At 53.4% G+C, this 26,580-nt stretch overlaps 1 protein-coding gene across 1 annotated transcript in view; it reads right to left on the bottom strand.

The window, feature by feature from the left end:
* KIAA0930 (KIAA0930 ortholog) overlaps nucleotides 1-26,360 on the bottom strand; it is a 43,728-nt gene extending 17,368 nt beyond the window's left edge. The window contains exon 1 of the mRNA XM_030815386.1: nucleotides 26,114-26,360. Coding sequence (XP_030671246.1) covers nucleotides 26,114-26,333 — 220 coding nt within the window. The 5' untranslated portion in view covers nucleotides 26,334-26,360. The remainder of the gene's footprint in view (nucleotides 1-26,113) is intronic.
* Between the last annotated feature and the right edge of the window lie 220 nt (nucleotides 26,361-26,580).

Here is a 26,580-nt window from a genome sequence, read left to right as displayed (position 1 = left end):
AGTCGCTTTGAAATTCCTGCCGCATTTTTGCAACAGGCAATGCCCAAGTCATGCTACTACAGACCCTTGCAAAATTAAGCAAAGGGCTAGGATTATTCCTGGATAAACTTCAATTCTTTTTTACTTCCTCTTAACATTGCTTCACTTTTTGTTCCCTCTTAGAGCCCAACGGAATAACAGAATAAATTTGGTCTTTAAAAACCAGCCCTCGGCTGGGTGTGGTGGCTCACGCCTGTCATCCCAGTACTTTGGGAGGCTGAGGTGGGTGGATCACCTGAGGTCAGGAGTTCAAGACCAGCCTGGCCAATATGGTGAAACCCTGTATCTAGTAAAAATACAAAAATTAGCCGGGTGTGGTGGTGGGTGCCTGTAATCCCAGCTACTCGAGAGGCTGAGGTGGGAAGATCACTTGAACCTGGGAGGCAAGAGGTTGCAGTGAGCCGAGATTGCGCCATTGCACACCAGCCTGGACGACAGAGCGAGACTCCAACTCAGAAAAAAGTAAATAAATAGATAAGTCAGGCGTGGTGATGGGTGCCAGTAGTCCCAGCTACTCTAGAGGCTGAGGCAGGAGAATCACTTGAGCCCGGGAGGCAGAGGTTGCAGTGAACCGAGATCGCGCCACTGCACTCCAGCCTGGGCAACAGAACGAGACTCCGTCTCAACAAACACACAAACACACAAACACACAAACAAAAAAACCAGCCCTTAGGAAAACTGCCAGATTCGCACAGAGTTAAACATATACTTACAAAACCAGCCACTAGCCACTCCTAGGTACCTGCCCAAGAGAAATGAAGCACACGTCCGCAGAGACTGGTACACAAATGTTCACAGCATCTTTAATCATAACGGCCCCAAACTGGAAACCAGGAGAATGCACACATGTTACAATAAAAACAAACTAGTGATCTGCCGTGGATAAACCTCAAACTTGCCCTGCAGAGCAAAAGAAGTCAGGCGCAAAAAGCTATTTACTGTATGATCCCATTCACACGATGTTTTGGAAAAGGCAGAGCCGTAGTGACTTAAAGCAGGAGGGTGGTTGCCCTGAAAGGTTCTGGATCTTGATTGTGACGCCGGTTTCACAGGTGTGTACGGCCATCAAAACTCATCAAACTTGGCTTGGTGAGATAGCTCACACCTGTAATCTCAGCACTTTGGGAGGCCAAGGCAGAAGGATTGCTTTAGGCCAGGAGTTCAAGGTCAGCCTGGGCAACATAGTGAGACCCCCATCTCTACAAAAAAATTAAAATTAGCTGGGCATGATGGCACGTGGCTGTGGTCCCAGCTACTAGGGAGGCTGAGGTGGGAGGATCACTTGAGCCCAGGAGTTTGAGGCTGCAGTGAGCTATGATCGAACCACTGCACTCCTGCCTGGGGGACAAAGTGAGACCCTGTCTCTAAAAGTGTATTTAAAAAATAAAATTTAGGCCAGGTGCGGTGGCTCACACCTGTAATCCCAGCACTTTGGGAGGGCGTGGCGGGCAGATCACTGGAGGTCAGGAGTTCAAGACCAGCCTGAGCAACATGGTGAAACCCCATCTCTACTAAAAATACAAAACTTAGGCGGGTGTGGTGGTGCTCACCTGTAGTCCCAGCTACTCGGGAGATTGAGGCACGAGAATCACTTGAACCTGGGAGGCGGAGGCTGCAGTGAGTCGAGATCGTGCCACTGCACTCCAGCCTGGGAGACAGAGCAAGACCCTGTCTCAAAAAATTAATTAATTTAAAAAACGTAAAAACTTATCAAACTGTTTAGTCTACATACAGTTTATTTTACATAAATTATCCTCCAATAAAATTGTTAAGTTGTAGCTGATGCTGGCAAGGGTGCATTGAACTGGAACTCTCCGATACGCTAGAGAACAAGACGTGTGAGAAGCCAATGAGCATTTTCTCACTCCTATGCATCTACCTTATGGCAGAGTACAAATTAAAGGCTTTTTGCACAAAAATATTTCATGTGTTACTAATGAGAAAAAAATAATATAACAGCAATAACCACAATGAAGACGACGAAAGGAAAGGACGCAATATTCTGCCATTTCTGACATTTCCCCGAGGTAAAGCACGCCATACGGATTCAACCAAATCACCACCAATCTTCTTAAAGGATGGCTATAAAGACTACATGCAGATGCATGGGAATACGTGTGATATGGTGTTTAGTGGAAAAGCGGAACCCCAAGTTGTAGACACACTGATGACAACTACGTAAATCACATGGAAACACCAGAGGTAAGCAGACCAGAACGCTAGGAGTGGATGAATTGAACACAGCATAAGTTTTCCTTTTTTTTTTTTTGGACTTAATATTTTCAGTCATAAGATTATACTACTTTTTCCCATGAATGTGCAATTTTTAATATCATAGGACTCATTAAGAAAGGGAGCGGGGAGGCGGGCGCCTGTAGTCCCAGCTACTCGGGAGGCTAAGGCAGGAGAACGGCATGAACCGGGGAGGCGGAGCTTGCAGTGAGCCGAGATCGCGCTACTGCGCTCCAGCCTGGGTGACAGAGCGAGACTCCATCTCAAAAAAAACGAAAGGGAGCGGGGAGAGTGGAGAGAGAAGAAATTCTCTCTTCAGAGGGAGGAAGGGAGGCAAACACAGACACACTCCACATCCAAGAGCCAGGAAAGGTCAGGACTGGAGGGATATCTCTGATTCCTGGAAGCACAGTACAATGTTAGGAGCTGCAGTCAAACATGTGAGCTCAGGTCCTGATGCTACCCTTTCCTACTCAGATGGCCAATTCATTCAGCCAACCTCTCTGACCCTCAGTGATTCTATCTGTCAGATGGGTCTCTAACCTGCCACCCTCCCAGAATCCAAGGTGAGGACTTGGCTGGAAGTGAAAGTGCTCTGCTGGCTGCACAGCTCCAGCTGCTGCAATGTGGGCTGCTGGAGACCCGCTGCTCTGCTGCCCTGCACGTCAGAAACACTGACACCGAGCACGGCAGTGTGGCCTGCTTGGATGACGTCGGTGGATCCCAAACCTTCCAGTGTCCCTTGGCCTCAGGGTGCAGTAACTGGCTGTGAATAAACACACAAAGTACAGCTGACCTGTGAAGTCACTGCTGACTCTTTCTCCCACAAGCAAACCCCTTCTCCCTTCACCCTTTCCCAGGGCCTGCCAAGCAAGAAATCCCCTGGGTCACAAGCCCTGGGAGCTGCTAGTCCAGCACAGAGCCTCCTCGTCTCCAGACTTCTCTCTGTCCCTTTCTCCCTACCGTCTTGCCAGTCAGGGCTGCAGGTTTTCCCCACCCTCAAGCACAGTGGAGACTTACGGAAGCAGATGTGGCCCCCAAAAGCTGAGCCAGGCTTACGGTGGTAGCACCTCGGACAGCTCTGTGCTCGCCGCCCTGCCTTCCCTCCCTGGGGTCCTATGGAGCCAGATTACATCCATTCTCCTGATTTGAGGCAGCCGTGAACACTGAATTAGTCAATACCGACCCACTGGCTCCTAAGGCAAATACAAGGTTAGGGTCCTCTGATCACATTTTCAGCAACTGATCAATTCATAGCCTTACTTTATGTATGTTTCTCTTTCAAGACACCTTATTTAAGACCAGATGTGGCAGTTCATGCCTGTAATCCCAGCACTTTGGAACCCTAAGGCAGGTGGAATACTTGAGGTCAGGAGTTCAAGACCAGCCTGGCCAACATCGCAAAACCCCATCTCTACTAAAAATACAAAAATTAGCCAGGCGTGGTGGCGGGCGCCTGTAATCCCGGCTATTTGGGAGGCTAAGGCAGGAGAATCGCTTGAACCTGGGATGTGGAAGTTGCAGTGAGCTAAAATCACGCCACTGCACTCTAGCCTGGGAGACAGAGTGAGACTCCATCTCAAAAAAAAAAAAAAAAAAAAAAAAAAGACACCATATTCAACACATAGTTCATTCACTAACATTGAACTCATGGCCAACAACAATCAATGTTGAACGAAGCTTCTCTAACACATGTATTTTCTCCATAAATACATCAGAGCCATCTTGTGCCTGGGACTAGACAGCACCTCAGCTCAGGGCCATTTTAAATCACTGACAAAACACAAAAAATGCAAAACACATGGCACTAAGTAGACTGCAAAAAGGATACTTCTTTACATTGTGAGGCGGAGCATTGCCTCATCTGACCTCAGCTGGGAACGTGTGCCAGGTAAGGAATTTTTCGACACTCCGTGAATGTCAGTCATTAACCCGAAAGTACCATGAGTACTGATTTTGGGGTTACAAATAAATTTCAGTGAGTAGGTGAATCCATGAATAATGACAATGGCCTGGACCAGGAAAACCGATATTTGCCAGGAGTTCTGGTGATCCGGCTGCCTCCCCTACCTCAAGCAAGTGACCTGCTTCTGTAAGTCACTCTCTTCGAACTCCAGAACTGGAAGAGCCCTTTCCAGGTGAGTGACTCCAGGGACGAGCAGGGGAGAGGGCGCGTGGGAAGCGAGCACTAAGCCCGGGCCGTCCACACCCCAGTGCAGTGTCTGCCACCTCTGAATTGCCACTAGTTCTCCTCCTGGTTCTGCATGACACTGGACTGGTGACATGACAGCACCAAGAGCTCAACAGTGCTGGTTTCAGGAGCGAGGAATGTGATGACAGCTCGCGCGTGCCCTGCACCCTACAGTTTGTTTATTTATTCATTTATTTCTGAGACAGAGTTTCGCTCTTGTCGTTCAGGCTGGAGTGCAATGGCACGATCTCGGCTCACTGCAACCTCAGCCTCCCAGGTTCAGGTGATTCTCCCACCTCAGCTTCCCAAGTAGGTGTGATTACAGGCATGCACTATCACACCCAGCTAATTTTTTTGATTTTTTTTTTTTTTTTTTTTTTTTTAGTAGAGACGGGGTTTCACCATGTTGGCCAGGCTGGTCTCAAACTCCAGACCTCAGGTGATCCACCTGCCTCAGCCTCCCAAAATGCTGGGATTACAGGCGTGAGCCACCACGCTCGGCCCACCCTATAGTTTATAAAGCCCTTTCACCCATTGTCTTTTCAGATCCTCATGAAAACTTTATGAGGTGGGGACAACCTCAGATTAGTTTCAAACCTCTGTCTTCATTTTCAACCAAAACTTGAGACTCTAGTGGCCAGATGGCGTGTGCAGGGGCTGAGACTCAAACCCAGCCCCTCCAACAGAGCCTATATCCTTCCCCTGGATAAGCCCACGTCCTTTTCCTTAGCCTGGCCCTGCACGAGGATTCTCCCAGCTATGTTACAAATGCAGAAACTGAGAGAACCCGGGGGTCACCTGGTGAACAGCTAGGAAAGCAACTCAGGCTTTTTTTTTTTTTTTTTTTTTTTTGAGACGGAGTCTCGCTCTGTCACCCAGGCTGGAGTGCGGTGGCGCGATCTCGACTCACTGCAAGCTCCGCCTCCCGGGTTCACGCCATTCTCCTGCCTCAGCCTCTCCAAGTAGCTGGGACTACATGCGCCCGCCACCACGCCCGGCTAATTTTTTGTATTTTTAGTAGAGATGGGGTTTCACCGTGGTCTCGATCTCCTGACCTCGTGATCCGCCCGCCTCGGCCTCCCAAAGTGCTGGGATTACAAGCGTGAGCCACCGCGCCTGGCCGCAACTCAGGCTTTCAAACTTCCCCCTTCCCCCAGCTTCTGAGCCCCCAGCAGGGTGGGCTCACAGGGGCCACTCTGAGCCCTGAAGCACCCTCGGGGCTTCCTGGGATAGCCTAAGAACCCCTGGAAGAACTTCAGACAAGAGCTTCATGCACAGGGGCTGTGGGGTCCACTTCCCAGCCGAGTGCCAATTTAACATAACTTAATTATTTTCCATGGGGATGGTTCTTCAGATGCACACTGAAAAGGAAGGGAAACTTTTAGCTTTCGAGGCATTTCACGTGAATCCAATCACAATACGGGATGGGGGAAGACTTTGTCAGACTGGAGTTCAAGAGCAGACTTGATTCCCATTCGTGATGCACTGGGTAAGTGACTGAACCTCTCAGACCTTCGGTTTCCTCATCAGTAAAATCAGCACAGCTGCCTCCTACGGTTACCATGGAGACCAAATGAGCTCCTACACAGTGCTCAGCAGTGCAACACGCACTTAGAAACGATGAATGACAACTGCCACTGTGGTTACTATGATAACTTGGAACATTTTCCACTAACCAGACCCTGGGAATAATCACGAATTAGACTTTAGAAGGCATTCCTTGAAATCCACCCCAATCCTTTTTTAGAAAAGGATTAAACCATTAAGCCACACAAATTAAGCAAGTTACAGTAAAGCCCTAATTAAAAGAGTTTATAGCCATTAAAAATGATGGTTCTGTATTAAATAAAGAAAAATCTCCAAGAGCTACCCCCCAAAAAAGTACATTAACACAGTAGGCCAAGAGGTGATTTTTTTTTTTTTTTTTTTGAGATGGAGTCTCAGTGTCACCCAGGCTGGAATAATGTCACGTGATCTCGGCTCACTGCAACCTCCATTTCCTGGGCTCAAGCCATCCTCCTGTTTCAGCCTCCTGAGTAGCTGGAACCACAGACATGCACCACCACACCCAGCTAATTTTTGTATTTTTGGTAGAGACAGGTTTCACCATGTTTCACCAGCCCAGGCTGGTCTCGAGCGCCTGAGCTCAAGCGATCCGCCTGCCTCGGCCCCCTAAAGTGCTGGGATTACAGGCGTGAACCACTGCCCGCAGCCCAAGAAGTGATTTTGGGAAGGCAATTCTATCAGATTTTCAGGAAACAGACAGCTAGCTTCATCAGGGCTACTCACACAACTTGAGAGCCGAAGAAACATGCCAATTTTTTTTCACAAGGAGGCACAGTATTGATTTCAAAGACCACATACACAGAAAACTACAGGCTAATCTCACAGATGCCAAGACAAAAATCTTCAATACGGTATTTAAAAGAATCCAGCAACTGATTAAAAATAGATGCCATTGGCCAAGCAGGATTTAACTGGGAATAAAGAATGGTTTAGGCCAAGCTCGGTGGCTCACGTCTGTAATCCTAGCACTTTGGGAGGCCGAGGCGGGTGGATTACCTGAGGTCAGGAGTTTGAGATCAGCCTGGCAAACATGGTGAAACCCTGTCTCTACTAAAAATTCAAAAAAATTAGCCGGGTGTGGTGGCAGGTGCCTATAATCCCCCAACTACTCGGGAGGTTAGAGCAGGAGAATTGCTTGAACCCAGGAGGTGGAGGTTGCAGTGATCGAGATCGGGCCACTCCAGCCTGGGTGACAGAGACTCGATCTCCAAAAAAAAAAAAAAAAAAGTTCAATATTAGAATTCATATCTATTTAAAGCTCAGAAGAGAAATAACACAGGATTATCTCCACAGATGCTGGAAGAGCATTCAATCAAATTCAACACCCATTCTTGATTTCTATGTATTTATTATTTTATGTTGGGACAGGGCCTATGTGGCCCAGGCTGGAGCACAGTGCGATCATCATGACACACTGCAGCCTCGACCTCCAGCCTCAAGCGATCCTCCCACCTTACTTTCCCAAGTAGGTGGGACTACAGGCATGCAATACCACGCCCAGCTCTGTTTTGTATTCTTTGTAGAGGCAGGGTTTCGCCATGTTGCCCAGGCTGGTCTTGAACTCCTGGGCTCAAGCAATCCTCCCACCTAGGCCTTCCTAAGTGCTGGGATTACAGGTGTGAACCACTGTGCCTGGCCCCCAAAACCCCACCCACTTCTCACAAAACCCTGCTTCCACCCTGTGCTAAGCGTCACCATCCCGGCCCATATCGCCATCACTGCCTGCTCACTGGTCTCCCCATTTCCACTGCCCACTGTTAGAAAACAAATCAGTTCTCGTCACTTCTCGGCTCAAATTCCTCCACCAAGCTTATTTCCTGACCTGCCCCCAGGCTCTTTACTGAACTATCACCTTCTCAGAGAGGCCTTCCCAAACGACCTGATTTAAAATTGCAGATCCCACCCCCAATATGCCCTATCCCACTTCCAGCTTGATTTTTCTCCACAGCACTTGTCACTATCGAATATATATTTTGCCTATTTGTTCTGTTTACTTTCAGTCTTTCCCTAGTAAAGGAGTCAGCAAATTCCATGAAAGTCCAGAGAGAAAATATCTTCAGCTTTGCAGACCACAGGGTCCTGTCTCAACTACAAAATCAGCCATGGCAATACATAAAGAAATGGACGTGGCTATGTTCCAATAAAAGTTTCTTTACAAAAACAGGAAACAGTCGGATTTGGGGTTATAGTTTGCCAACACCTGCCCTAGCAAAGATGTATGTTTCCACGCAGATGCCCTACCAGAACTTAAGCTCCACGAAGAGATGATTATTTTTGCTCTATGATCATTTTGTTCAATGCTATACATTTAGTTTCCAGAATGGCTTCTGGCATATACAACATAATAAATATTTGCTAATTGAATAAATGAATTAAATGATTAATGAAAGCAAGGTGGTATCAGTACCTGACTGGACAGATCAATGGAACAGAATAGAAAGCAAAAACACAAAACTCAAACACACAACAACTGAGTTTTTGGGTTGTTGTTGTTTGAGACGGAGTCTCACTCTTGTTGCCCAGCCTGGAGTACAGTGGCACGATCTTGGCTCACAATAATCTTTGCCTCCCAGGTTCAAGCAATTCTCCTGCCTCAGCCTCCTGAGTAGCTGGGACTACAGGCACGCACAACCACACCCGGCTAATTTTTCTATTTTAGTAGAGACGGGGTATCACCATGGTGACCAGACTGGTCTCAAACTCCTGACTGCAGGTTATCTGCCCACCTCGGCCTCCCAAAGTGCTGGGATTACAGGCATGAGCCACTGCTCCTGGCCAAGAGTTTTTATGAAGACAGCACTTCAAATCAATAGGATGCAGATTATTCTTCCACAATTATTGGTCTTGGTACAAGTGGCTTGCTGAGGAAAAAGAATAAGGTTAGGTCCCTGCTCAAGCCAAAATAAATCCCAAAAAGATTAAAACTTTTAATGTTAAAAGTAAAACTATAAAAAAGAAAAACCGTGAGAGGATGTTTTATTCCCTCAGAGAGGGAGAAGCCTTTCTAAGGAGAACAGAAAAGCTATTAAGGAAAAGAATGATCAATCAAACTACATAAACACTTAAAATTTCTCTTTTTTTATTTGAGACAGGGTCCCCCTCTGTCACCTAGGCCGGAGTCCAGTGGCACAATCACTGCAACCTTGACCTCCCCAGGCTCAAGTGATCCTCCCACCTCAGCCTCCTAAGTGGCTGGGACTATAGGCGCACGCCACCACACCTGGCTAATTTTTGTATTTTTTGTAGAGATAAGGTCTCACTGTGTTGCCCAGGCTGGTCTCAAACTCCTGAGCTCAAGCAATCCGCTTGCCTTAGCCTCCCAAAGTGCTGAGATCACAAGCATGAGCCACTGGGCCTGGCCAAAAATTAAAAATTTCTATAGGGAAAAAAACCCACCCCCTCCCGCCCCCCGCACCCCACCACCACACACATACACCATAAACAAAGCAAAAAACAAATACCACACTGGAAACACAGACGGAACTCTTAAATGAGGGCAATTTCCTTAACAAATGCTAAGTTGTATACAATGCATAAGAAAATAAAATGGCACGGAAAGCAGAAGGAAATATAAGTGGTTTTAGAACACAAAAACGCGCTCAGCTTGACACAATTAGAGAAATGTAAATTAAAGCCTCAAAATTCTATTTTCCACCTATCAGATTTGCAAAGATCAAAATACCTGACAACACTTCAGGTCAAAGAGGATGTGGAGAAACAGGGACTTTATATCCTGCAGTAGAAACGTAAACTGCCTTTTAAAAATACCAGATGGTCAAAATCACAAACGCATTTTACCTCTGACCCAGCGAACCCACAGATGAATTTTTCCCTGTGGTCTCACTACCCACCACCTACATAAAATCCTTTAAGCATTACAGCACTGTTGGCAAAATACTGGAGTTGTCCTATCAATAGGGATAGTAATTAAATAAACTAACTATAAGACATTCACAGAACAGAATACTACGCAGCAATTAAAAAAGATTGAAGCAACTCTATCTGTTCCAAGGAGGAAAGTTCTCTAGGATAAATGAAGCGAAAAATGGAGAGCAGACCAATATTAGAGGTTTTTCCTATTAAAGCCAATCGTTTAAGATGACTCCAATGCTTGCTGGAGCCTGCGGAAGAGAAGGGAGGTGAGGAAGCCAGACTGTCAGGGTCCATCCTGGCTCCAGCAGTTCTGGTCATGTGACAGACAAATCCAAACCTCTTGGTGCCGGTTTCCTGACTTGTAAAATGGCAGTAACAATGGTATCTACCTCCTGGGTTGTTGAGAGTTTAAGTTAGTCCATCCATGTGAAGCCTTTAAAATTGTGCTGGCACTGAGCCAGCACCTAGGATCAGCACCAGATAAGCACCCAGGGTCAGCACTGAGCCAGCAACTAGGATCAGCACCAGATAAGCACCCAGGGTCACCACTGAACCAGCACCCAGGATCAGCACCAGATGAGCACCCAGGTCAGCACTGAGACAGCAACTAGGATCAGCACCAGATAAGCACCCAGGGTCACCACTGAACCAGCACCCAGGATCAGCACCAGATGAGCACCCAGGGTCACCACTGAGCCAGCACCCAGGATCAGCACCAGATGAGCACCCAGGGTCAGCACTGAGACAGCACCCAGGATCAGCACCAGATGAGCACCCAGGGTCAGCACTGAGACAGCACCCAGGATCAGCACCAGATGAGCACCCAGGGTCACCACCGAGCCAGCACCCAGGGTGGGAAAGTATTATTACATCACTGCTAGTGTCCTCATGGCCTCTGGGGAGAAAAACTATGAAGGAGAAAGACTCAGTGTTTTCATTAAGAACCTTCTCATACCTTTTGTATTTTGTACCCTGAGCATGTTTACCTATCCAAAAAGCAACCAAAATATTTCTAACAATGCAGTTACTTGGAAAAACGCTCATGGTAGAGGAAAAAAGCCAGGACACAAAATTATACCTGAATACTTAAATGAAGGAAACTGTCTATTTTAAAAAATGCCTAGGAGGAAAGACTGAAGGAATTACACGCACATGCCCGCAGTGAAGGGTTAAGAGTGGTGCAGTGCACAGATCCTCATCCTGCGAACAAAACAAAGACAAAACAAGTGAGGCCGGAATAACTTTGTCCTGTTTTACAAATATTCTGCGGCATGTTTACAAATACACCCAGGGCTTCCTGTGTGCCAGGCATGGTGCTAAACACGGGGCGGGGGGGCTGACGCCCTTATCTCACAACAACTGAAGCAGTTTATTTTACAAATGAGGACACGGCAGGAGGGAGAGACTGCCCGGCTCCCGCGGCTGGTTGCAGCTGGTGCTTGAACCCACTCGGTCCTCACATAAGTTAGTTTGGTCTCATGCGGTCCCTGCTCCCCCCGCCATCCCCAGTTTCGGTGGAAGCAGGATGTATTTACAAGTAACACAGACAGAAGTGAGATGGTAGCTGTGGCAGGGGCCAGGAGGGGAAGGCAGTGGCTGGACAGGGAATTCCAGTCAGCTGGGGACTCAACGAAAACTAGGAATCAAGCGAGCAAAGGTGGACAGCATTCAACGCTCCCCTGTGGGCGAGATGAGTGAGGCCAGGATGGTGGATCAGCCCTGAGGCTCAGGAAGTGGAGTGGGAAGAAGAGCTGGAGGGGCCGGGCCCTCTTCCCTGGGTCAGGGGTTCTGTCTTATCCCCAGAGGGCTGGGGACCCCTGAAGTGTCTGGTGGGGAGGGGGCTGAGAAGGCGTCTCTGCCGTGGGGTGGCCTGCAGATGCCGGGTGCCTCTCCTGGGACTGTCTGGGGTCAAGGGCCTTGAGGGTCCTCTCCAGAGGACACCGGACTCAGCAACAGACTCCACTTGGCCCTGGCCACAGTCCAAAGGTGGGGTCAACTGGCCTCTTTGGGGAGAGTCCAGGCGGCCCTTGGCCCTCTGGAAGCCTCCGCACCCAGGCAGCCAGGGCCGGGTGAATGGGCTTCTGTGGCCCCTCAATAGGCCTTTCATTCACTCGTGCCTCGCAGAGCCTCTCTCAGAGCCTCTCCAGCTGAGGGCCTCCCTCCCTCGGGGCACAGAAAACAAAGGCACTGTCCAGGGAGGCCCCTGGCTGCTCTGACGAGGCACTTGGAGGAGGGGAGCTGGACCATTGAGTCCCCACATGAGCAGTGCCATGCCCTCTCCTCTGACCAAAGGGAAGCATGGGGTCTCCACATTGCGGTGCCTAAAACCCCTGTTCCACATCTTCCTTTGGAAGAAGTCCAGGCTCCCTTACCAGGCAAGCCAGGCTCTCCAGGCAGCCCCCGACATCTGCCATGTGGTCCCCGATGTTCCAGCCAGCCTCGGCCCTTCTTCCTTGACCAAACGCCCTGCATCCCCCTGGAGGGCCTCACTCCCTCTCACCAGGTCTCGACCACACACCACAGGGCATAGGACACGGGCACGGCGCCCATTCCAACTTGGTCTGTGCAAGTCGGCTCAGTGGCCACCTCCACCTCTGCAGTCACCCCCTCGGGGTGCCTTCCTTACCACCCCACCCCAGCACCGGCCTTCCCTGACCCAGCTGGGGCCCTGCAAGACATCCCGAGTGTTGCCCGTGCCCACGTGCACCTGACCACGTCGCCTCACTTGATCTTCACAAAGATCCTGAGAGGTAAGGATAATTCCCTTCATTTACCTGATGAGGAACTTGGGACTCAAGGCCTGAGTGCCTGGTCTGCAGTCACTCCGCTGGCATGGGTCAGAGCCAGGCCACGGCCCCACCTGCCTGCAGAGCCACGCTTCTGGCTCCACGCTGCAGGCTTGTCACACTGGCTCCTAACCACCTGTCCCGAAGGCCCCTCCCCACCCAGACAAGGCCCTTTGCTGGCAGGGCATCCGGGGCCCAGCGCAGGGCAGTATCCACCACAGGGAGCCAGTGAACAACAACAAACACAGGACATGCTGAGCCCTGTCCTCAGTGCGCTGAGAGCACGCGGCAGCCTCTTCACTCACCCCCAGCTGCTGGCAGGCAGAACTTTATTCATGGGCCTGTCTTAGACTTGCACAACGTTGTGAAATCCTCGAAGTGCTTTCACAATCCCCAGGCCACATCTGTGACCGTTTAATAGCCATTTTACAGTTAAGGAAACCGAGGCCTTCAAGTCCGGGTACCTGGCAAGCTTGTGGGAGCTGGGCTTCATATCCAGTTCTGCGGGCCTGCTCTGCCCCAGGCGCTGCATGAGGTCCTGGGGGACAAAGGGGAATCAACCCTGACCTCAAGGTGCCTTGCATGGGGTGGAGGCTCCTGCTGGATTGGGGCTCCCATAAAGCGTCCTTTATCCTCCTCTAAGCAACAATTCCCAGAAACCCCCCTACCTCCTGTAACCACCGCACCTGCCGCCCCCCACTCCACAGCTGTTTCCAGACAGTTTCAATATCTCCTAAGCACAATCATCAAGCTGAAACAGTGGCTCCAGATTCAAATTCTCGTTTTCTGTGAGATCATCCTCACGGGGGCCTCATCCAAGCTCCTAACTCACTGCTCTGCTCAGACACAGAAAACGGCCTCGTAGGCAACCAGCTGACCATTTCCTGAGTAATTTCTCAGGCTTCTCCTGACACTCACGCAAAGATGCCCCATCTCAGCCAGGAGCCAGCACTGCCAGCTTCCCCGCCCTTTCCTCCACTGCCTGGGCTTGAGGCCACCCGGCCACTGCCCAGTCATCATTCCACCTCCTCCTGCCTCCATGCCAGCATGCTCTGTGGCACCAGGAAGTCAGAGAACCCTTGAACCTTGAGGCCCACCCACGCCCCCAGCTCACGATATCTGCGGAGATGCCAAACCCTGGCGGAGGAACTCAGGCCACATGCTTCAGCCGCTCCCTCACTCTTCCACTCCCCACTCCCTGCCCAGGCCCTGAGCCAGGAGCCAGGCACACAGCTGGACCCATCCACCAATGCCACCCACCCCTGTGCCCAACACCCAGCCCACGGCAGGTGCTCAGTGTGCAGCCCGCGTGTACTAGGTGCCAGGTGACAACACACCACACAGGACAAGGATGCAAGGCACCTTCTGGGCCCTTCTGCAGCTCTGCCTTCCCAGGGGTCTCAGTCCCCTGCTCGATCTCATGCTCTCCGCAGACAGCGTCCTCGGAAATGCCCACTCCCGCACCAATCCTCATTCCTAGCCCTCCTCTACTCTGACTTCTGAGACCCACTTCATTGTGAACACCAGGGGGCTGGGCTCTGCGTCGTACACTATGCCAGGACAGGCCCACCCAGGAAAAAAAGGGCATCAAACATCCTTCCCTGGAGAAAGGGATATGTTTGAGCATGAGAAGGGCAGCGCCAGCCTCGAATCCAGGAGAATTAGGTCCAACATCCCCTGCTGCTATGGGACCCTGCACAAGTGCTTTAGCCTAAGTCCCACTGTCTCCCTCTGCCAACAGGGACAACACCCCTCTCGTCACTGGGCTGTCACTGGAATGAAATGCTGCTAATACTGGAGGAAATGAAATCCCCTCCGTAAAGGGGACTGCAGTTGCTCCGGCTCCAACTGTCCCTGGGTGAGAACGGGCCCCACTGAACTTCAGGGAAGGATCCTGGACGCAGAGCCTTCTTGTCGCAGCCTCTGATAGAGATGACCTCATCCCTGTACCCTAAAGCAGTAGCAGCTCCGGCTGGGGCGGAACCATCGGGGTTTGCTGCAGGGAGAGGGCTCCCGGGAGCTGAGCAGCAGCTAACGAGCTCCCACTGTGTACGGGGGCAGCTCCCTCCTCCCTGGATCAGGAGAAACCTGGAATCCTAGACCCCCACACCCCTGGTAGGCATGGTCTCAGGGATGGCCCAGGTCAGCACCGGCCAACGCAGACAATCCGTGGGCTGGCAGGAGATACCTGCAGATAGAGCTGGAGGTTTGGGGCAGGACATCTATGGCCCAAAGTGTGAAGTCACAGTTCACAGGGTTGTGGGATGACAGGGTTCGATTTCTATTTTGTGGGGCCAGAGTGGGGTGTGATTCTTCTCGCTTGTTTTGCTTCCTTCACTTCTGATGTCCCTGAACCCCAGCACACACAGCATCAACCTCCCTGAGCAGCTGGTCCTGCCTACCCACAGTGCTTTTTACAAGTAGCTTGGTTTCAAGTAGTTAAGAGTGTGGACCAGCAAACGTGTGTCCCAGAACCTTGGCTGTGAGCAGTGACCAGGTCAACCTTCTCCTCCCTAATTCATAAAAGGAAACTGAGGCACAGCTCTGCCACCTGTCACAGGCAGCCTCCATGACACGCTCTGAGGCTCTAGGTCTGACCCTCGCTCCCTCCCCAGGTAGAGATAGAGCAGCAAGCAGTCCTACTCTGCAAAGGGGAACGGAGTCCAGAGGCCTACAGTGACTTCCGGGAAGCGGCTCAGCAAATTACAGTGTGAACCTTCGTTGCCCTTTTCCTGCCGCCTCTGCTCAGGCGGGGCCCTGTGTGGGCAATGCCTCGCTCAAGGGCCAGTTCCCCAACAAATGATCACCTCTTCACCGGAAAGATCCCTCTCCACCCCTCCACCACCAAACACTCACCCAAAAGATCCCTCTCCACCCCCCCCACCACCAAACACTCACCCAAGAGATTCCTCCCACCCCCCCCCCCCCACCAAACACTCACCCGAGAGATTCCTCTCCACCCTGCCACCACCAAACGCGCTAGGCAGCTCCCCGTCACTCCCAGGGGCCTGCGCCCAGGCATGTGTCTACTGTGAGCTGGTGGAAGGGATGAAAAGCCAGAGCCGTGGAGGGGAGCTCAGGTGGGAGAGGGACAGGAGCCACACATGGGGGACTATGCAGTGTCACAGCACAGGGGCAGGAATTGACAGGTGGCACCAAGAACAAGGGGAGCGGTGGCCGATTCCACCAACGGGTCAGGAAGAGGCCACAGAAGGGCCCTAGAGCCAAGGGCCCCCCTCTCCGCCAACAACAGGTTGAGGAGGGTGATTCCAGGCGGAGTGTGGAGGGGCCCTCGGGAAATCCCCTCCAACAAGTCTTACGGCTGGGGCTCAGGGGGTCGGCTGGGGCAGGTCACCAAGGGTCTTGGACTATATGCCTGGCAGACATCAAGAGGTTCTTAAAGGTGTGAACATGGGCCGGGAGCAGTGGCTCACACCTGTAATCCCAACACTTTGGGAGGCTGAGGTGGGGGGATCACCTGAGGTCAGGAGTTCAAGACCAGCCTGGCCAACATGGCAAAACCCTGCCTCTACTAAAAATACAAAAAATGAGCCAGGCGTGGTGGCAGGCACCTGTAATCTCAGCTACTCAGGAGGCTGAGGCAGGAGAATCACTTGAACCCAGGGGGCGGAGGGTGCAGTGAGCCGAGATTGTGCCACTGCACTCCAGCCTGGGCGACAGTGGCAGTCAGGAATGGCCACATGGGGACGGACATATGGGACAATGCAGGTGGGGAGAGGAGACAGTCCAGGCACAGCCTGGACCTCAGCCATAGCTGGCTGAGGGGCAAGGGAGGGCTGACTCTTGGCCTGCGGCCGAGGAGTGCAGGGGAGAGCAGACACGGGGCGGGCAGCGAGTCACATCTTGGTCAGGCTGAGCTGGAGGCGCCCGAGACACATATAGGTGGGAGCAGATGTCCCGGGGCAGTTGGTGACAGGGTTCAGGCCACGTTACCCCAAAACACGACACGCTGACATTTGAGAAAACAGCAGAAGCAGGAAGGTCTCTGTCACCCTCCCCTGCCCTTCTCCCTGAAGCAGGTCATAAGACCCTCATGTGAAAGGCACCCTCTCTATGTCCGGAGGAAAAGAGCAGCCTCATCTCTGAAGACACAGCGATTAGTTGAGAGAAGAATCTCAAACAGGCCTTGCTAAGTACCCCCAGTTAACCACCACCAGATCGCATTTTTTTTTTTTTTTTTTTTTTTTTTTTTTGAGACGATGTCTTGCTGTGTCGTCCAGGCTAGAGTGCAGTGGCGCGATCTTGGCTCACTGCAACCTCCGCCTCCCGGGTTCAAGTGATTCTCCTGCCTCAGCCTCCCAAGTAGCTGGGATTACAGGCACCTGCCACCACACCCAGCTAATTTTTAGATTTTTAGTAGAGATGGGGTTTCACCCACCTCGGCCTCCCAAAGTGCTGGGATTACAGGCATGAGCCACCTCGCTCACCCTAGATTCACACTTCTTTATCCAATCAGACTCCTCCACAATTACCCACTTCTTTATCAAACCTAGCATAGAAAATAAACAGGTTGAGGCTGGGCATGGTGCCTCATGCCTGTAATCCCAGCACTTTGGGAGACTGAGGCAGGTGGATCACCTGAGGCCAGGAGTTCGAGACCAGCCTGACCAACATGGTGAAACCCCATCTCTCTACTAAAAATACATAAAAATTAGCCAGGCATGGTGGTGGCCACCTATAATTCTAGCTACTCAGGAAGCTGAGGCAGGAGAATTGCTTGAACCCAGGAGGCGGAGCTTGCAGTAAGCCGAGATGGCGCCACTGCACTCCAGTCTGGGTGACAAAGCAAGACTCAGTCTCAAAAAAAAAAAAAAAGAAATTAACAGGCACAAGGGTCTTGAATGGCTGTTGTTGCTGGAAAGGTGCCTATGAAGCAAGGTTTCAGAAAGAACTAGAAGGCAGAAGCCTAGTCCAGGGCCACCTCACCCCAGGTCCGCCTATCACTCTGAGGCCCGGTCTGCCTCTGTAAACGGGACAACACCCCTCCTGCCTTCTGCTCAGGACTGCTGTGAGGACACACGAGGGTGTGCAGGGCAGCACTTCTCTATTATAATTACAGGGATAATCCACATGCTTCATAACATGTGGATTTGTATTCTGCTTTTCTCCCTTTCTCTGCCATAAGTGTCGCTCCAAGTGTGAAAAGCATTTTTCAAGATTCAAAGCACATCCCAATACAAAGCCTTTTTACATTAAAGATAACGGACATGGCGTAAGGGAACTCTGCCTGTTGTTCACGGGCCTCGGTCTCCTCACCTGCACCACAGGGCAACAGGCAGCACTGGTGAGATCAGGCAGCCAGCCCTCCTGATTCGTCACCCTGTTTCAGCCAGTCGGGGTCCACTCTGAGTCTCCCGTCTGTGTCAGTGATAGGGCTAGGCTGGTTGAATTCTGGAACTCTCTCCATCCCAGCTCCCCCAGAACGGGCTGTGACCCAGAGGGCATTCTGCTGCCTGAGCCAAAACTGGGACACTAGGAGCAAACTTCCCCCCTACGTTGGGAGGGTTGAGCTCATCAGGCACAGGAAGCCTGGAGTCACATATTCTCCCAGGAGAATGCCCATCCTGCAGAGTGGGCCGGGCGGGGACCGGCTCCAGGGGAGGCTGGCCCACCGCCTCTCCATGTGGTAGGGCTGAGCCAAGGCTCTGTACTTGACCTCAGTCTCCTTCTCCCCGATGTGCAGAGTTCGGCTTTGACTCAGGGGCACAGGTATCTCTGGGGGTGAGGAAGGGACCCCGTGGGGCATTTTATTTTCCCACCCACCACCTGCCAGGTATCAGTGTCGATAACATTAAGGTTCATGCTGTTGGGGCTCAGGTGGGTCCAAGGACAGGCGGCTGGGAGCAGGCCAGATCAGGAAGGTGGAAGAAGGCATCACAGCCAGTCCCTCCTGCTTCTGAGCCTCAGTGGCCCCATCTTTCACGTGGGGGCAGGGGTGGTAAACAGACAGCCCAGTGGTCACCAACCCAGGCTGACATACCCAGACACAGGGAACGAATTACACCACAGGCTCCAGGGACCCCGGGAGGACTTTCGCTCAGATGCCCAGGTCAGGGGAAGGAATGGGCATTTTGTTTTCAAGTTCCCCATGGTTCTGTGCTCTGGACACGGTGTGCTAAAGAGTGGGTAGACTGAGGCAGCTGAGGTGTTCCAAGGAGTGGAGGCTGAGGTTCAAGTGGAACGAGTAAGCACAGGTGCTGGGCCGAGTTCCCCAGCACAGGCCACGCAGGGCATGCAGCCCCACTTCCAAGGAGTTGGTAGGCCTGGGTGAGAAAGGTCTCCTCAGCACACGGGCCACAGCCATAAAGGCCCAGAGGCAGACATCACCTGGAACATCTGGGAAATCACATCCAGTCAAAACACGCTTTTAAGTCAGCTGCAGAACAGCCCTGGTGCCCACCTGGGTGGCAGGACCTTCACTAGGTGGCAGGGGACCTGGTGGCTGCTCTCAGGACGCTGGGAGGGTGGGCAGGACAGCCGGGTTTGGGTGATGGGCAGTGAGCTCTGCCCTCTTAGGAAGCTGAGTGCACCAGACCCAAGCTGCTGGAAATGACCGAGGGAAGGTCTACCCAACCCTCTGAGCCTCTGCTTCATCCCTGTAAGACACGGGCTAACTCCCACCTGACGGGGGTTATGAGATTAAATGACGTATTGTTTACAAGTCCCACCTGGCCCGGCCTAGCCCAGCACTGCATGCAGGAGGGATCGGAGGCCCAGAGGGACAAGGGCCTCCAGAAGACAGAAGAGCCGGGCTGGGGCTCAGCTGGGGCTGGGGCTGCGGCTATGCACCAGGGCTTCCCCAACCCCACAGAACCCCTAGCGGGAAGAGCCTGGACTGGGGCTTGCAGAGCTCCTGTCTATAGCAGTGACAGGGAGAGGCTGGTTGAATTCTGAGACCCGGGGGCCTTGGCACAGGCCGGGCACGTGTACTGACCCTGAGGGGCAAACGTCTCTGTTGTCTCCGAGGCCCCGGCAAGCTGGGGCGGCCTGGACTGAGGGGTGACCAGGAGTGGAAGGTCAGTGTGTGTGTGGGTGCGGTTGGGGAGCTGGCCTGGCCTGTGCTCAGGGCTCAGCTCCCAGGCCTCACGGTCCTCCGATGGGGAAGAGGGGGCCTCTGCTTCCTGCTCTGCGAAGACAAGCCTGAAACGCCAGGGGGAGAGCTCTCGGGTAAGAAGACAAGGTTGGAGGATCACAGACTGGCAAGGCATGGGCCCAAAGTCTAGTCTGAGGCTGGATCCTTTCTCAGCTCCTTGTATGCCCTCGGCGGGGACGCCCATCACTACCTTCTGCGGCTTACCTTCCTTCCTCATCCACACAAGCTATCTAAAAGCGCTCTCCTTCAGCCCCGTGAACACCCGTCTACCACCTACGGTCCTACCCCTGCCCTTGGGGGTCACACAGCAGCCTCCAAGAAATGGCCTCCCAGGTTGCCAGCTTAAAGACATCGTCCAAATACAGACACCTTTGCACGTATAAAAAGCTTTGCTGCAAGTTATTTATAACTGAAAACGGGATCCACGCTATTTTTCCAACCACATGAGACCAATTAAGTAAATCATGACATGCCCACCCAACTCTCCAGCAGTCATTTAATGTTTAGAGTCTGAGCAACATGGGAAATGTTTTAGGAACTTTAAATGAAAAAGCGTGATTAAGAAACCTGTATAGAGAAGATCAAGTACTCTTTTAAAAACCTCTGGAAAGATCAGAGGGCAGGACTTTGCAAAGTTAATAGCGTGTCTCTGGGTAATTGGAACTAGGAATAATTGTTTCCTTTCTATTTTCTAGTTTCGGTAAGGTGCATGTAACATTTTTTTTCTTTAGAAAATTTGTTTGGGAAATCTGAGGATGTTTAACAAGTCTCCCACTTGGGGTTTCTTTACGGCAGCCTAGTGGTGTGGCTGATACGAGCCTCCCCAGCTCGATGAAGGAGGCAAGGAGACCCAGGACAGTGAGGGGACGGCTCATGCCATGGAAGTTCCTCTGCAGAAGGCTGGAAGCCGGAGGCGGAAATGACTCCCCAAGGCCCCTGAGCGGAGCAGCACGGGATTCTTACCCAGGCCAGCGGTGCCTACATGGCCGCTGCAAAGACGTCCACGCAGCTGTGGTCCTCGGCCTCTTCCAAGTGTAAGGTCCAGCGTCCTCAGGTTCCGTCCCGAAGGACACAGAGTCTCAGGCTCAGGGGAGGGCCTCCTGGGCTGCTCCAGCCTCAGGAACGGGCAGAGGCCGGAACCCACAACCCTTAAAATAGGCCCAGGAACCGAAAGAGGCTCTGCTGCCATGCCACACGGCCACACTTCCTCCCCACTGTGCTGGCCCACAACCAGCTCTGACTGCCGTGGGGTTGGAGGGCCCCAAGGAGCCCAGGGAGAGCTTCCGCATTGACTCAAAGCAGCCTGAGCATCAGGCGCAAATACAACCCTAATTCCACGTGCAGGCACTGGGCCCAGGTGCTTTGTATCCTGGATAATAACAGCAGCCTGGACTGCACCTGACTCCACACCAGGGGTTTGTGCTGAGCCTGTACCTGCCACGTCTCATTTACTCCGTCACTTCTCTCATACAATCCCCAAGTCCCTAGAGAGTTTGTGGTCTCCAGTCTACAGATGAGGACACTGAGGCCCGAGGGCTGGAGTGCTTAGCCTGGGCTCACAGTCTTCCTTTCCAGTGGCACCTCCCACTAAAGGCCCCCCGGCCCCCATCACTTATGCCCAGCTACAGCTGGCCTGGCAAAGTGATGGGGGGTTGGGGGAGGTGAAGGGTGCACAGCGCTCTTCCCCATTCGAAGGCCTAGCACACACAGGTGTTCAGCACAGAGGCAAGGCCGTCTCCCTCACTCCTCTGGCCCATTCCACGAACCCTTCCCCGAGGGCTATTTGCACATGATGGGCCTCAGCTGGAATGGCGGCCCTGCCACCTGCCAGCTACGTGGCTGTGGGTACATCCCTCCCCGCTCTGAAGCTCAGCTTCCTCACCTGCAGAATGAGGTCAAGACAGAACCCACCTCTCCGGGAGTGGGACTGAAGGAAACGCGGCAGGCACGCAGCATCCTCTGCACTGATGGCCCCTCCCGTGCAGCTGCCCCACAAATCACACCTGCAGGGCTTCCCGAGGCCAGGGCTGGGAAATACCAAGTTCTCAGCCAGGGATTACTCCAGCCTCCACTTCCACAGCCCTGCTTAGAGCCAAGTGAGCTTCTGCTCCTCCATCCACACAAGCCCACCCAGCCTCAGCCCTGCTTGAAGACTACGCTGTCCACAAACCCCTCCCGTGGGCCACGCTGGTGGCTCCGTTCTCTGTGGCCTCTGGCTAAGTGCTCACAGCTCCACTGGGGCCCTGCCTCCATCCACTGTGGCCAGGCTGCCACACAACCTGAAACACCAGACCCTCAGCACCCTGAGGACGGGTCTAGGTGGGCCTCATCTCTGCGCAGGGCCAAGCAATTAAAAGCTTGGGCTCAGCAAGATTCGGCCACTTTCTAGCCTTGCAGCTGGGGGCACCTTACTTCCCCCCAACCTGTGTTCCCTCATCAGGACAAAGAGAAGAATAGAACAATATCTAGCCCACAGGATTACTCCAAAGACAAAAGGAAAGAATGAACATAAAACGCCCCTTCTCTGCAGCACTCCAGACATAGGGAGAATCCCCCAGGCCACCTAAAAGGGGGTTAGCCCCAAATGCCAGGCACAAATTGCTCCAAAACTGCTCAGCTGAGGCAGAGTGCAGAGACAAGCAGCCGAATATGGGCCCCGCCTGCTCACGGCACCTCTCAGGACTCACACCGAGTCTTGGGCCCAGGTCGTGTCCACATTGCCTGACCAACTGCCGGGTGGACTGCCCCTGTTGAAAGGGGGCCTGCGTGCTTGGGCTGCTGAGGTCCAGGGCCAAGGAGAAGGCCCAAGCCCGGAGAGGAAGTGGCAAGGTTTGTCCTCCTTCGGTCCAAACGTCTACATCCCACACCTGGGTCCTGAATCACCTGGTTTATCTGTGACCTGGAGTCACGAGCAGTGTCCTGTGGATGCAACACCAAAATCTTGCTCTGGGCAGCCGCAGCCCTGCTGCTTCCAGCAGGGTTTGTACTTCAGCTAACAGTGACCTGTGCTCCTGGCTATCTCCCCCATGGACTGTGCCCTCCCACAAGGCAGGGATCAGGGCCCAACACTCCTGCCCCCTCTCAGTACAGAGCAAGTGCTCATGTCCCCTTCTACTGCAGAGGCTGCCACAGACAAGCCTCAAAATCCAGGTGCTTTTCATCACGAGAGCTGAGCGATGACCCCTGAGTGGGGAGGGCCAGGAGCTTAGTCCCATTTCACAGACAGACACTGACTCAGAGAATGACAACCACTCAACCAAAGCCCAGCGCCTCCACCTGAGGCTCCCTTGACACCTTCAAAACAACCTCAGAGGACACAGCAGGGTTCGGAGTAACCCAAGCTTTCGCTAAACAACAACAACAATCTGGGAGATTTAAATCCATTCATAAATCTAACAAGCTGTCACAGATGTGAAGTGGAGATGATCAAACACAACCCTGCCCCCACAGCTTGAGCGTGTTGATGATTCAGTGGACGCAGAAGTGCTCCGGGGCTGGTGTTCTGGCTCCTCTCGGGACTCACACCTGAGAGGTGAGCGCCACTCTAGGCATCAAGTTCCTAGTAAGCTCACCCCTTGCTGAACATCAAATCTCTCATCTGAAAAATGAGCCCTTCTTTTTTTTTTTTTTTTTTTTTGAGAGAGAGTCTCGCTCTGTAGCCCAGGCTGGAGTGCAGTGGTGCGATCTCGGCTCACAGCAACCTCCACCTCCTGGGTTCACACCATTCTCTTGCCTCAGCCTCCTGAGTAGCTGGGACTACAGGCGCCCGCCACCATGCCCGGCTAATTTTTTTTTTTTTTGTATTTTTAGTAGAGACGGGGGTTTCATCGTGTTAGCCAAGCTGGTCTCGAACTCCTGATCTCATGATCCGCCCGCCTCAGCCTCCCAAAGTGTTGGGATTACACTTTGTGATCCACCGCGTGAGCCACTGCGCCCAGCCAAAAATGAGCCCTTCTAAGAAGTTAAGATTCCCATCTCCGTGGCCCTCCACGCCCTTCATCTGCCAGTCCAGATAATAATTTTCTTCCTTGTTCACTAAATGTTTACTGGGCACCTGCTCCATATGTGCCCCATGCTGGGCACCAAGATGAATCAGACTGGGTAATGCCTTTGAGGGCCTCACCTGCTAATTGGGGAGACAGCACACAGACCATGACAAGGCCACGATCATCCTGATTGTCCCAACAAACATGTGCCTGGCACAAAGAGAATACAGGCAGAACAGGACTGTGTGCCTGGGAGCTGGAAAGAGTTCCCGGAGAGGCAGCATTGGAGCTGAGACTTAAAGGAAAACTTAGAGATGCTTGTGGGGCACATGAGTAGGGGCAGCTTTCCAGGCAGAGAAAACAGCAGGTTTTCTCTGCTTCAGAGCCCTGCAGGGACTGAGTTCAGCAGCAGGGGAACAGGGGAGACCTGGCACGTGCGGGAGGCCTGGAGAGGAGACAAGGAAACAGCGTGAGTATCGTAGGCACAGAAAGACCTGGCTGGGGATATTCGGGGAGTGCAGGGCAGGCTCTGAGATCAGGTTGGCAGAGGGTCAGTCCTGGCTATGCTGCTTCCTCATTGGTTGTCCCTGGGCAGGCCTCCTCTCTCTCTCTCTAACCCTCAGGCTCTTCATCGCTGATACGGAGACAATACTGCTCCCTGGCAAAGTCAGTATGTGTCAGGATTAAATTTGCAGCATGAGTAAAGCACTCGGCACATAGTAAGTGCTCAGTAAATGCTAGGTGCCATTTTCACTGTTCACTGTTCTTCTGGGCATGGCCCTGCAGCCTCCTTGCGGGAGGGGCTGCCTAAAAGAGGAGAGAAGGGGCTCACAGGTAAAGGTGGTCAGAGGACAGTAGGTATGTGTGGACAGGGGAGTGGGGAGGGACTGCTTGAAGCTGCTGAGCAAACAGGGCCAAGTGACCTGCAGCAGATGGTCCTTCAGACGCATCCCAGCTCAGATATTCGGTGCCAGGTGACAGGTGGGCCTGCCAGGGTGGCACACAGTAGGTGCTCAATGAATGTTTACAGAATGAATGAATGAGCATGCTCCAATTTCTGCTCAAAAGTAAATCTTGACACCTTTTCAGAAAGAAACCATTGAAACCTTGTCAACCATTGAAGTTCTTGTCCATTTCACTTCATAAGCACCCCCCACCCCCACCCCTGCATGAGCAAAGGCTCACCCCGGCAGGCTAGGCTGGGGCCTGCTCACCGGGAAGCCTCTCATGCTAAGCCTGCCTCCTACAAAAGGGATTCAAATTTACTTCCTCTCCCCTCACTCCAGCCTCCAGGGTGTGGCCTGCTGAGGGGCCCTGAATGCCTGGGACTGCCATGTCCCTGCGGCTGTGTGACCTTAGGGGGATGCGTTTGTTCTCTGGGACTCAGTTTCCCCATCGGTAAATGAAGGGGCCACGGGGTGAATCTGGAGGGCTGGCATTCCCTACTCAGCAATGCTGTCACCCCCTCAGAAACCCCCAGCCTAGCCTGGGGGTGGGGTGGGGGGTGGCTGACAATGTGGTATGAAGTCATTCCCTGCACGGATGAGGGAGGGGTCTTTTCCATGGAGAAAATGACGAACCTGAGACGACAAAAGACGGGACTTCTGCTGGGCTTGAGTCCGGGCACGATCCATCAGTAATGGATTACCTCACTGGCTGGGAGACCCCACCCACACCTGCAGTCCCAGGCCCTTCCAAACAATACGAGGCACCCCCATCCCACGCCCCCCAGCAGATCCATGACTTAAAGCCCAGAATCACACCGAGAGGCAGCAGGCCCTGCCCCTCAGCCAAGCAGGCGGGTTCGGGGGGCCACTGCCCAACAGGTCCCTGGATACAGCTAAGGGATGAGAGGGGCCGGTGGGTGCGGAAAGACAAAGGCTTCGGGTAGCAGGAGACAGTGGCCAGGGCACGCTCGCGGCGAGGTCCACCCCCCAGAGTCCAACGAGGGCCCGACCCTGCCGCGCTGGGCTACCCAGATCCCACGCCCACACTCCCTGCCGCCGTGCTGAGGGCCCGGGGCGGGCTTCCTGGAGAAGGAAGAAGACCCGCAGAAGCACGAAGAGGAAGGAGGGAGATGAGACAGACACCAAGACGGACTGACAGGGGGAGACGCCGAATGAGACCCGGGCACAGGGGTGCGGGGCGCTCGTCGGACGGAAAGCAGAGACAGACCCAGATGCAGGGGAGGGGGACGCATGGAGGAAGACAGGGTACCCAGGTAGACCCAGAGACCACGACACCCGCGCAGAGACACCGACGCGTAGAGGCGGCCCCGAAGACGTTCACCTCCCCCGGCCCGGCCTCGCCCCCGGGTCCCACTCACCGAGGCCGCAGACCTCGCGGCGCAGGCTAAGGCGGCCGCGCTCCTCCGCTATGGCACGCAGCATGTGCTGCAGCGAGCGCTCCTCGGCCTCGGCGCCGCCAGCAGGCTCGGGGGCGGCGGCGGCGGCGGCGGCGGCGGGGAGGGCGGGCGGCCCGGCCCGGAGCCCCGCGGGCGCGGACGCCGAGGCGCAGGCCCGGCCCGGCGGCCGCGCGGAGGCCATGCCGGGCCCCGGCTCATCGCCTGCGCCGCGCCCGCAGGGGCTCCCGGCGCGCCCCGCCGCCCCCGCCCCGATGCAGCCCGCCGCGAGCACCAGGGAAGCCACAATCCGCCTCTGTGCGCGTCGCCGTCGCCGCCGCCACCAACCTCCAAGCCCAGCACCGGCGAGCGCACCTCCGCGCCGCCGCCGCCCGCGCGCCCACGGCTCCGCTCGCCCCGCCCCGGTCCAGCCCAGGGCCGGCCCCGCCCCT

The sequence above is a fragment of the Nomascus leucogenys genome, chromosome 7b (assembly GCF_006542625.1).
Source record: "Nomascus leucogenys isolate Asia chromosome 7b, Asia_NLE_v1, whole genome shotgun sequence".
Lineage (NCBI taxonomy): Eukaryota > Metazoa > Chordata > Mammalia > Primates > Hylobatidae > Nomascus > Nomascus leucogenys.
Note: the sequence above shows the minus strand (reverse complement) of the source record. Positions and strands in the feature narration are given on the sequence as shown.